Source organism: Egretta garzetta, unplaced genomic scaffold (genome assembly GCF_000687185.1).
Source record: "Egretta garzetta isolate BGI_Z169 unplaced genomic scaffold, ASM68718v1 scaffold536, whole genome shotgun sequence".
NCBI lineage: Eukaryota > Metazoa > Chordata > Aves > Pelecaniformes > Ardeidae > Egretta > Egretta garzetta.
The window spans coordinates 1,112,628-1,124,807 of record NW_009260068.1 but is presented as its reverse complement, the minus strand read 5'-3'; the positions used below and the strand labels follow the sequence as shown (position 1 = coordinate 1,124,807).

The following is a 12,180-nucleotide window of genomic DNA, read 5'->3' as shown; positions in this document are numbered from 1 at the left end:
GAAAGAGGAGTGATCTGAAAAATTGACAGGGGAAAATCTGAAGAGATAGGAAGAGGTTGGCTGCACGAGGACCTGTAGATAAAGGTGACCATGAAAGATTGGCTAAACTTGGCCTGTAGCGCTTATATCTCGGTTGGACTTGATGATCTTAAAGGTCATTTCCAACCATTTTTCCAATGATTCTATGATTCTATCTCAGTCCATCTCTTTGTTTTCTCTTGCTGGCTTGCATGCTCTTTCCGAAGATTTATCTGTGACAAGGTAGAAAGCCATCTGCACTAGTACCGGTGTCACGCAGACTTGCCCGTGTGTTCTAATCAGGCTGCACCTTTGGAAAACAAACGCATAAGTTAAGGGTACCTTACAACAGGCCATCGGCAGCGGGGATGGACCCAGAGGGGCTGGCTGCAGTTAGCTGGGAGAACTTCAGCAGCACCACCAGCTGTATTCAGCTTTGAGAATGGGTTGTTCTCAAGGGCTCTGCTGGGTTTTCAGACCTGATCTTTAACTGTTTCAGTGTCACCTTGGCAGGTCTCACCTCTGCCTGTCCTGCACAACTGCCAGGCAGCCCCTCAGCAAGAGATGGATACCTGCCTCACGGAGGAGGGGGACGCTCTGAAATGGCCTCAGGAGGAGCCACCCAGGGGAGGCTTTCCTGAAATGACCTCTGGTAGTGATGGGGTGGATGTTTCCCCCTCCTCACACAGTGCAGAGGTGCTTGGTGTTGGCACCAAGAGGCAGCCTTGGGCTACCACATGCGTAACCTTCACAGAGGTTACCAAACGCAGCCTTTACCAAAGAGCTCCTCCCAAGCTTGCAGACTGAGGCTTTTAAATGAGGCAAAACCAGGGTGGCCCTTGAGCTGCTGATGCGTCACTAGAGCTTTGTTAGCACGAGGGCTTCTGAGCAATCCAGATCTTCCCTGCAACGGCTGAGCCACCACCCACGCCCTGCTGTGTCCCTGGGGCCATCGTCATCTCTTATCTGTGAACCAGATCCCAGAGAGTCCCTGTCCTTGGCTCTCCCAGTTTGTTGGCCCTTGGCCACATACAGGTTTCAGTGCCTGGCTTACTGGCTCTGGAAGGCTTTTTGATCTCCCATGAAGGTGTTTGAACTCTCAGGGAGGGCATCCAGGATTGGATTGAAGGAATTGTTTCTCGGGGGGGGGGGTGGTTGGTGGCTTGTTTTGGGGTTTTTTTTTTCTTCATTCCACATGTGTTTTGTAATGTTTTCCAAATGTAAATAATTTTAGGTGTCCAGTATTGGGACAGAAGTGTGGTGTGTGTGCATGCATACAGATCTCAGAACCGTGTGTTCCCTCTCAGCCCTGACCCATCTGTGACAAGCACAGGACAGATGTGCTGCTCCCTGCTGCAGATTTTTGTTTCTTCTGGCAAGGAAAGGGCTCCCTGCCCGCGCTCTCCCCTCCCGGCCATGGCTTGTTCTCTCCACAGGGGATGCGAGCCAGGAAGCCTACCTTCCACCTTGGAGACGAACCCGAGGCTGCGCTTGAGGTCGGAGCAGATGGAGTGGAGGCACCAGCGGAACTTGGCATCGCAGCGGTATTTGTTGGCCCCGCAGGTGTCGTAACAAATGTCCAGCTGATTACAGCACTTGGTCATGGCAGGGATGCCCAAATCTAGCTGGGGAAAGAGAGAAAAGAAGGGTCCCTTGGCTGCCTCCTGGCCTCAGGCTCAAACAGCTGCAACTGGGTGAGGTTTTGCAGAGCTCACATGGCTTCTTTTCCAGGAGCTACCCCCCATAGCTGGGGGGAAAACACGCTTCTCCCTCACCGTGTGAAGAAAGTGGTGACAGTAATGCAGGTCCAATGCAGGATGGACCACATTCCCTCCTCTCCCTGTTCGTCACCGGGGATTAACTTCTGGCAGAGAGCTGGGGAACAGCCCTTCCATGAGCATTTGCTAGTTTGCATGTCGTAGCCCACTGGAGAGCGTCCTGTCCTTGCTACCAGTGGCAAAGGCCCCTTTTCTCCTTCCTCATTTTCCTACAACCTGACAAGTCCTCCTTCTTGGCCTAATAAATCTGCTGTAAGTGTTACTGATGCCTTATTTCTCACAGATGCACTTGCAAGGATTCTGGAGAAGAGGAGGCTGAGGGGAGCCCTGATCGCCCTCTACAACTACCTGAGAGGAGGCTGTAGTGAGGTGGGGGTCGGCCTCTTCTCCCTGGTAACAGATGCTAGGATGAGGGGGAATGGTTTGAAGCTGCACCAGGGCAGGGTTAGGCTAGACATTAGGAAAAATTTCTTCACCGAAAGGGTTGTCAGGCTCTGGAATGGGCTGCCCAGGGAGGTGGTAGAGTCCCCATCCCTGGAGGTATTTAAAAGAAGGATAGATGAGGTGCTTAGGGACAGGGTTTAGTGGTGGGATGGCAGGGTTAGGTTAAAGGTTGGACTCGATGACCTTAAAGGTCTTTTCCAACCAAAGTGATTCTATGATTCTATGACAAATACAGCGTGGTCAGGGGAGTTCTGCTCACTTGGAGGTATACAGCAAGCTTAGCTAATAACCACGGGGGCGATGGGGCAGTCTCCTGGTGAGACTGGACTCGTTAGCTTGTTGTAAATTCTTCCCCTTTTTGGCCTTTCTCATTTAATATTTAAGAGACGAGTTTTTTCTTCATTGCGCTCGGTGCTTATGGCTGCCTGCCTGAGGAGGAGGTACCGCAGAAATGCCCACAAGGTTTGCAGTGAAACGTAGTTTAAGGAACCCCACCTGGAGCCCTGCATCCAGCTCTGGAGCCCTCAGCACAAGAAGGACATGGACCTGTTGGAGCAGGGCCAGAGGAGGGCTACTAAAATGCTCCGAGGGCTGGAGCCCCTCTGCTGTGAGGCCAGGCTGGGAGAGTTGGGGGTGTTCAGCCTGGAGAAGAGAAGGCTGCGGGCAGAGCTGAGTGCGGCCGGTCAGGGCTTAAAGGGGGCTTATGAGAAAGATGGGGACAAACTCTTTGGCAGGGCCCATTGCAGTAGGACAAAGGGTAATGGTTTTGAACTAAAAAGACAGTAGATTCAGACTCGATACAAAGAAGAAAATTTTTACAGTGAGGGTGGTGAAACCCTGGCAGGGGTTGTCCAGAGAGGTTGTGGATGCCCCATCCCTGGGAACATTCAGGGTCAGGCTGGATGGGGCTGTGAGCAACCTGATCTGGTTGAGGATGTCCCTGCTCCCTGCAGGGGGGTTGGACTAGATGGCCTCTAAAGGTCCCTTCCAACCCAAAACATTCTATGATTCTGTGAACTAACCTAATATGAAAAATGAGCTGTAAAGGGAGGGTTTTTCAGAGCAGGAGTCTGCCTAATAGCTGCAGACTTCATGGGCAGCAGTAATGCAGGAGCTAAATAGTAATTCCTGTTCTTAGAGCCTCCTAGGAGTGCTTTTCCTGGTGATTCCAGTATGATTTCATTAATTGCCTTTAAAATAACAAGTGGGTGTGGTATTAAAGCCCACAGGTTTATTTCAGTGCTTGGTAGAGGCAAAAAGCAAGGGAGGGGACGAAGGGCCAGGTGCGGGGAATGCATTCAAGTGTCACCGTTTGCACATTACGCTTTGTCACGGGGCTGCCCAGCGTTGAACATGTTCCCTGTCCTATCACAAGGGCATGGGATTGATCAGGGCCTTGATAAAAATGTGTTTCTCCGCACTGGTGCTCTGCTTGGCCAGGTACCCCCTTTTCTTGTTCTAGTGCTAGCCTGCTCAGGAAACTTTCTCTTTTGGTCCCGACCGAGAGAACCAGAGCAGCAGGCCAGTCCTTCATAAGTGCAACTCCTGTCTACGTGATTCCTGCTTGACTGCCACCGGCAGTCGAGATCTTAATGCCTCCCTGACTGATGGTAATGCTCAGACTGACGTGGTCACCTTGCTTGCTGTCGGCAGGCAGCCATGTCTTTTGGCAGTCCCAGGCAGATAGCTTGTCCCCTAACACCACCTAAGTAATATTCCCTCCCTTTTCCAGAGCTCTGGCTTCAGCTGTGAAGAGAAGCCATCGCACAGTCGGTGCATAGCATGGCTAAGCCTTTTCCCTCCCCGGTATTATTGGCTGGTTACTGCGATTAGGGAATTGCCCCATTTGGGAACGGTAAGCGTGGCAGTACATACACTTTCGGGTACCTTGAGCCCCAGAAAATAGGAGCTACAGCCGTTGGGTTCTTGGGGTTTGTAGTGAGGTCGCGGCATTGGAGCCTTCCCTGGGAAAGAAAGGAAAGATGTTAGGAAAGCCGATCTTCCCAAGAGTTGCAGCAAAAGCAAGGAGTGTCAGGCAGCTTCCCTCCAGTCTGCACCCCCAAACGCTTTGTTCTCCTCCAGGAGATGCAGGGAGTGAAGGATAGGTGCTAGAGCTGGCTGAGACACTGGCCCTGCTCTCAGATCAGTTCTGTCGAGGCTCTAGAGCCTGACTTAACTCATACCTCCTCTGGCACGGCCACTGGAGCACCGGGCTGTGTGTGAACTGGGTCCCCAGCACTTCTCAGATGTTTGAGTCCGAAGGTCTGGGATTTTCCCCAGCTCTTACAAATGGGCAAGTCCCTCTCTGCAGCGTGAGGTTTTGCAGTTGAGCAGCCCTCCATGCTAGAGCTAGCGCCTCAGGCCTCCCTAGATCTCCTAGGAGCTTTTTGGCGTGCTTCCTGAGAGCTCTGCACAGCTGGGATCACCCAGATGTGTTTTTAACTCCTCCAAGAAACTACTGGCTCAGCAAGGGGAGTTCTTCCCATCCTCAGTGTCAGTGGGCTGTGGATTTCTGCAAAATTGTGCTAGACCCTGCATGTCTGATCTTGCTCGGAGGAGGAGGTTGTCTTGGTGGTGATGCATGGCTGCGTTTTGCAAATAGTCGCTATCCCTTTATCTCTGCCTTCTTAATATGCATAGGGGAGCAAGAATTTTCTCCGTGAATAATTACGTACCCAAGGTAGAAAGGGTCCAGCAGACAGGCAGCTAACAGAAGCTTCAGCAGCAATTTAATCAGGTTTACTTTGCTTTGAAGGGGTGTGAGCCCTCCCGTCTGCCTGCCCGCCTCCTGTCCTGGGGCTTTGCGTACGGCTGACACGGAGCTGAGTGCTCTGGGTGTGAGGGGTGGGTGCCCACAGTTGGGGTGGCAACTGCCCATGTGGAAAGGAGATCTGTCTGTCCCTTGCCCTGTCTCATCCCTACCTCAACTCCCATCTGCATTTAACCCCATAGCTCCCATTTGGGGAGGACAAGTTGCCAGGCTGCTTCTGTGCCTTGATCCCGCTGCGCAAGGAGCTCGTTTATAGGTGGGGGATGGTTCTCCCCTGGAGAAGTCGTGGAGGCCACCCCCATGGAGTTGAATTTCTCTGTTATTGTCCCTTCTTGTGTGGTCAGTGCTTGTTCTGTTTCTGTCCTGGCTGGGTTTATAAAAGGGAGGTCTCAAATGCAGAGTGAGTTGTTAAAACAAGACATTTGAACCCTGCTCTGGGAAAACTTTATGTGAGTTCAGCCTTCTGCAAGTCCATCGCCCCTAGGGTTAAGTTTCTGCTTCCCTGAGCACCACTAGAGAATTTATATAGACGTAAAATAGATCTAATTTAGCCCTTCAGGCAGGGTTGGGTTCTTTTAAACTCGATTTCCACTGCTTGCTTCTTGTCAGCACTGATAATCATTTAAGACGCTTTTCCCCTTTTTTTTTTTGTCAAGGTACCTCAGGTATCAGTGGTTAATATAGCCATAAACCTTCTGTGTTCTGGAGAAGACCTACAGCCAAATGTTTCAAAAGGTCTTATGTAGGAATGTCCCCAGCACCTAAATTAAAAATTGCCAGAGCGGTTTGGTTTAAAAAACAGATTTGCAACAAATAAACAACAAACTGGAATCCTGTCCAGCTGGGAGACGCCAATAGCTGTTTTTCTCCAACCCTACAGAAATGCAGTGCACACTGAGGATTTAGCTGCCGGCGAGCCAAGGTAAAGCTCTTTAGCTGACGTTACCACCAGGTGATGGCGTTTGCGTGGGAAGGTTGTTTCTCAGCACAGCAATTACTGCTGTGTTTCTACCTTTTTGGCCCCTTTTGAATAGGTCAGATCTGCTTCCTGCTCCCAATGTAATCTTCTAGGGCAAAACGCATTCTTATTTTGAGCAGGTAGAGCTGAGTTAACAGTAGACAAAGAGCACAAATCAGTTGGCCGTAGCACACCATCATTATAGGATTAGCTTTGCACCAAAACATAACGTAAGTCCGTTGAGGCATGCTGACGCATGGTGATTTCTGAGTTCACGACACGTTGCACGTTAACGCTGTTTTGGTGGTTATGCTATAAGGAGAAGGAATTATGTCTATACGTGGGCTGAATCTATAACCCAAGGCTCCCAAGCGATATAATGAGAGGAGGGCTGCACCCTGGTCTCGGTGCAATTCACAGCCTCTTGTGGAAGAGGGTGAGAATTGGAGAACTGGGACTCAGAATTCAAACATTCCTGAACTGAGCTAGGAGGTGGAAGAAAGCTCAAAATTCAAGGTGGGTTTTGCAGGATGGGGTCAAATTTTAATGACTCACTTGTATTACTGACGATAAGTTATGTTCCTGCAGCACGTTGTCTTTTAATGGGGTAAGGGGGCAAGTCAGAGTCAGAGTGAGGCTGCCTGGGGATATGGAGATAACTGAGTTTCCAGAGAAAACCTTCCATTAAGCTGAAGTTACAGCTATTATAATGTCTTAGAAAGTCATCCCGAGAGGAAAATAAACCTCATATGAGAATTGTGGTGGTCAACAAAACATGGAACTGCCTTCAAGACGCACCCTTGTAGGAAACCTGCCCCTCTCCTTTCTGAAAAACAAAGCTTAATCATTTGTAAAGTGCATGTTTGTGAACTCTTCCTCAGCCAGATAAAGTCCAGGATGCCACTGTTAACCTCTCTCCCACATCTTGTTTTCTAGCTAACAGGAAAACAAAAGCAAAGCAGAGATAATGGGCGTTCCTGGCTCTACACCAGCATTGACTGAGTGCTTTCCTTGTCATTTATTGCTTGCGCATCCTTGTAGGCACGTCTGGGGTTGGGAAGGGGCTTGGTGGGTCACGCCGACTGCTTTGCTAGCTGTGTTCCACCAGGGGCCTGTTGCGGTGGGTCTGCTCGCTGCAGGGCATCGCCGGGGAGAGGTACCCAAAGGCAGCTGCAAGCGCGGCAGGACCTGCCCGGCAGCACACTCAAGAGCGATGTTCGGAAGCACAGCCTTGCTGAGGAAGCCTGTTCTTTGGAAGAAGATATTACTTCAGGACGCTGCCTTGTTGGCATGGCCTTTGAGGGGAACTGAAGTTGAGTTTCTAAAGGGAAGCGAGTTTCCCTGATGCATTTTAATATCTCCAGGCTGCTGTAGCTACGCCAAGAGACTGGAAAACAGCCAACTGGCTTAGAACAGCTCTGCTGGCAATGCAGGAGGTCTCGGACACTGCAGTACTGGTGCGCTGGCAGGGGGAGGTGAATGTATTTCTGGGTGAATAGATGGTCTTGGGGCTCCTTGCTGGTTTGAGTGGTCCATTGTTATTTCTCTGCCCTAGGCAAGCGGGCTTTGGGCAGATGTTGCCCATACGTAACCACAGCCTTTTAGCACTCTGCTGGAGAGCCTGACTTTGAAGGCTCTATTCCCACAGCCTGGATGTGCCTCCTCATCCTGAGCCCCTCAGGACCAAATGCTGGGCAAAACATTGAAATCCTGCCTGGCCAGACAGCTGAAGGAAGCTGTCAAGGGATTTACTCCCAGTTCAGGCTGTTTATCCCCCTGAGATGCCCAGAGAGATTCTGGGAGGAGGAGGAGGAGGTTATTTGCCAGCAAATGCTAGTGGAACCCTAATGTCCTGATTTAAGGGAGTAATTCATCAAGTTGTTTGTCTTCAGACTTCACTAGCTGCTGAAAAAATCAGGAGGAGTCTTACAGCCAGAACAGCCAAGTGCTTCGTGCTCAGCTGAAGATGGATGTGGCAATCACAGGTGAGTCCTGACCTTTATCGTGGCAAAATAAGCTATTATCGGTGTCTCCTGGCTGCAGTGAAGGAAAGTAGAAGGCATAAGTTTTGCTGCGTGCCTGGGGAAAAAGCAGTCAGTCCCTGATTCAGCAGCAAGATGGTAAAGATGGTTTGTGTTCATTCTTCTGGGCGCAGACAGCTGGTCTCACTGGTTTAGGATCGTCTCCTCTTGCAGTTTGCAATGTCTGTGCTAGAGACCAGCACAGACAAATGGTCCTGCGGGGGTCCAGCAAGACCCTTGGAGGCACATGGGCAGCGTTTCGATAGTTCCCTCCTTTGGCCAGTGATTAACGAGCTGTTCAGTAGAGGATGAGAACAGGGCTAACGATGTGCTTGTTTGTTTTCCTTTCTAGGTAAAAGCATTCCTCCAGTAAGATGCAGGATGCTCTCGGGGAGCAGGCAGGCATTTGTGCTGCTCTGTGGAGATGCTCTTCCCCCTGCCCAGAGCGCAGGGCCAAGGCAGCAGGGACAAGGAGAGTCTCAGTCTTGGGATGTGCCCAAGAGCCGATGACTTCTTCAGGACTTGGTGAGTCCCTAGACTCCCTGGAACGAGCTCTGAATACCAGCTTGCCCAAACCTTGCTGCCGGGGGGGAGCGTTACAGCGAAGGCTGGAGAGGCTGAGCGTGCAGCCCGCGCTCCGGAAGAAATGGGATGCACACAGGCTGGAACTGAGTCGGTGGGATGTCTCCAAAGCATGGGGTCTCTGTCTGTGAAAAGCGATGCTCAGGGGAGGAGGGAGCTTGAAATCTCTGTGCTCCCAAGCATCTTCCCCAGGCGGTCACCAGGGACGTGGGAAGAAGCTGGAGGGAAAAGGGCTGATGGCCAGTGGTGGATGGGCAAGCTAAGGTGGCAGGGGACAGTTATTGCTGTGGGGACAGTTGTAGGAGGCTGGGGAGAGGACACAGTCTGTAGGAAACCCCCCTGCTGTTCCCAAACAGGTTGTTCCAGCAGGTACCCTGCTGATGGCTGGTGTCTGCCTGCCCAGCGCCCCACAGACCCGCCCCACAGGCTCCCGTCCCCCTGCGCGCCCCGTCCCCTGCCCTGCTCTCCCTGAGGCGTCACCCCCTTCATCCTGCCCCCAGGACAAACCAAACTCTTCCTTTTTGGTAAATCACTCTAAAGTCCAAGGCGAGCAGCAGCTGCCTCATTCTGCCTTGGGTACTAAAGGTTCCTCCGTGGTGACGGCAGGTCTCTTTACCTTCCTGTTATCTCCCCTCCTCCAGCCCACGCTATTACCCAGCTCACAACTGCTGAGCAATGACACTCCGAAGGTTGCTGAGATTAGGGCTGCTGGCGACACTAACAACCCCTTCTGAGTCAGGTCCACACGGGCTGCTCGTCCTCCCCTCCAGGGCCTGCCCTGGTCCTTCTCTCCTGGGCTCCAGGCAGCCAGGCACCCTGCTTACCCGTATGCCCTCCCTGCAAAACCCAGCTCCTCTCCTCTTGTCCCCTCGCACGCAGCACAGCAGCTGAGGATCAGGCTGTGCTTGGTGAGAGGGCAAGGTGAGGGCTCAGTGGCCCTGTGCTGGTGCTAGCAGAGAAGCTGTGGCTCTCTGCCGCGGCTTTTCTGTGCTGAGCATAGCAGGGGTCAGGACGTGGATAGGAGCTGGTTGTGGTCTTGTGCAAGGAGAGTGCTGCAACTTTCCGCCCGAGAAGGGAAAAGGCCAGAAAAGAAGAGCCAGCAGGAGTGAGTTTCACTTACCGTATCGACATCTGTACTGACAAACGCCGTTTTTTCCCCCAAGCAGTTCCAAGAAGGAGTCAAAGTAGCTGTTAACCATTTCGAAGCTGTCCCGGATGGCCCCGATGCCCCACTCTGAATAGGATGACTCCGCCTGGGGAGTTTGGTGGACGGTGTTCTCCTGTGGTGTTTCCTTGGCGCATCGCCCGAAGCCCAGGGTCAGGCACAGAACCGCTGCCTCGAAAAGCAGCCGCATGCTGCAGTCCGGATCCAGGCCCCGGAGCCCTCGTCCAGGCAGATGTGCAGGCAGGGAGGAGTGGGAGTGAGCTGGTGCGCCTGAGAGGCAGGTAAGCACCCCTCTCCCCTGGACTTTAAACATCGTCGAGGGAGCCGGCATGAGGTCACCACGATCAGAGTGCAAAGTGCACTTGTGGAGATTTGGACCGAGTTCATCCCGCAGAGAACCCGGGGTTTGAGTTTGCACAATCCCGCTGGAAAGGGCTCAGCCCCTGCGGCACCAGGGCTGCAGCCTCCCCAGAGGGGATGCTCCCTGGGGTGCTGAGGGGGTCTGTGCCCAGCACAGAGCCTCCGCCTGCCCCGCCGAGCCTCTGCACTGGCTGTCCCCCTCCCTCCCCAGCCTGTTGGGAGATGGAGAGTGTATTTGTCCTAAATTTCTGCTGCTCGGGCAACGGGAGTAATAAATCAGCAGCAGACTGAGGAGCACCCCTTGCCTTTTTCCTAGCCCCCGTGTGCACGTGATAGGGTGGGACGAGACATCCACCCAGCCTAGCTGCTGTGGGGGGATTGCTCCTAGCAAACCTGTGGGACCGCAGGGCTGGGGTCGCGTGAAGGGGCTTTCCCTGCCCCCGTGCCCGGAACAGGAGTACGCCCAGGACAGAAAAGTAGTTTTGGGTTTAGAAACACTGCATTCAGGGCAATCCCTTGGCATGTCCCCTCCAGATCAATGACCTCGATGAGTGTTTGCCTTTGATGGGACTCCTGAAGGCTGGTCTTAGAGGGCTGGTATTACAGCTTTTGCGTAACGCCAGCGTTGCTGAATTAAACACGTAGCATAGGTGGCCCGGAGCGAGGAAAGGCTGGCACCGAAACCCAACTCGGGCAACAGGCTTGTGGTGGAGCTGCAGGGCCTGGCTCTGGGGTGGGACTGGCCTGCCAGGACCCGGGGGCCTGCGCCACCGGTGGAGGCTTTAATGAAGTTACTCATTAAAAGAAAACAACCAAATGAACACCAACAGCAAAAGACAACGCAAACCATTGATAAAGAATAGGGAAGGGAAATGACATGGGAAGGCTCCGGCCGCTCTCGGAAAGCTTTTCGCCTGTCCCCCAGCACAGCAGCGCCCCTCGGCAGCAGCCGCTCTGCCCGTGACCGGCTGGGCTCCTCGCGCTCCGGCTCCCGCAGGCGTTTCTGTCTGAGCGGCCAGGCTGTCGGGTGGAGGCTCTCCAGAGGGCAAGGGGGAGCCGAGCAGCAGGTATTTCAAATATATGGCAAACGTCAGTGCAAATCCTGACATTTTATTGTTTTGCAGGAGACTCGGCCCCACTGAAGTGCCAGAGCCCTGCGGCACCGCTCTGCCTGCGTCGTTCTGCATACGGCCGTGCGTTCTGTGCTCCATGCGTGGGGTAGGGAGGAGGAACCACAGCCAAGCCCTGGTTTCTCAGCCAGGTAAGTCAGAGAAGTGGGGAAGAGGAGCAAGCAAGCTGGTTAATCTCTTTCCTGTGTAATAGCCTGGAGCTCCTGGAGCAAGCTACTGCCTTCGTGTTGCAACTGTTCTGGTGCCCACCGCTGACTGTGTTTGTGCTCAGGGCCCCTCGGAAGGGGGTGTGAGGGTTCCTCAAGCCAGCAGCCGACGGTGATTCGGTTGTACAGCCACAGCTGGTACCTGCCTGGTGCCTCCCTGAAGGCTGTTGCGGAGCCGGAGCTGCACATTGCTGTCCCAGCCCGTGGGAGAAGCTCAGCTGAGTTACTGGATGAGGGGAGATACAAGGTGTGCAGGAGGTCCCGAGGGAACCTAGAGCCAGCTTTGTCTTTTGGGAGATGAACCCAAGGAGAGAGGCAGGGAGCATCGGGAAGGGAGGTTGGCAGTGTCCAAGCTGCGGGCAAGGAGGGGGAGCACTGTAATGCCTGCTGAGAAATTAGGGTGATGTTTTGGGTTGAGCTAGAGGTGCCAGGTTGCTACTAGATGATCCGCTCCCCCAGGCCAGGGAACCAGCAAGTCCCTGCCTCTGCTGAGGCCTTCTCGAACAGGGTGACATCACTGACACAGAGCAGTGGGGATGCTCATGAAGCGAGGACTCCCTTGCAGGAGCACTTTGCAGGGCAGGACTGGAGAGCTCAGAGCACACAGGGGACTGGTCTGTCAGTCACGGGTGGGAATGGGCCGCTGTCCCTGGAATTTGTTGTTAGAGTGGCTCCAGTGAAGGGAAACCCGGGTTCAGTGGTTCCACACTGTGCCTTGCACCGAGGGGAGCCGTTCATGCCTCTGTTG

At 53.2% G+C, this 12,180-nt stretch overlaps 1 protein-coding gene and 1 long non-coding RNA gene across 2 annotated transcripts in view; one reads left to right on the top strand and one right to left on the bottom strand.

The window, feature by feature from the left end:
• The window catches only part of PLA2G12B (phospholipase A2 group XIIB), a 10,900-nt gene extending 896 nt beyond the window's left edge, over positions 1 to 10,004 (bottom strand). Inside the window, exons 1-3 of the mRNA XM_035896674.1 lie at positions 9,692 to 10,004; positions 4,116 to 4,204; positions 1,478 to 1,643 (exon numbers count right to left, since the gene is read on the bottom strand). Of these exons, the coding sequence (XP_035752567.1) occupies positions 1,478 to 1,643; positions 4,116 to 4,204; positions 9,692 to 9,926 (490 nt within the window). The 5' untranslated portion in view covers positions 9,927 to 10,004. The remainder of the gene's footprint in view (positions 1 to 1,477; positions 1,644 to 4,115; positions 4,205 to 9,691) is intronic.
• Positions 7,842 to 9,816, top strand: LOC118452530. Its single transcript, XR_004842336.1, has 3 exons — positions 7,842 to 7,953; positions 8,342 to 8,514; positions 9,738 to 9,816. It is a non-coding gene; the product is annotated as an uncharacterized LOC118452530 (long non-coding RNA).
• Positions 10,005 to 12,180: the final 2,176 nt, after the last annotated feature.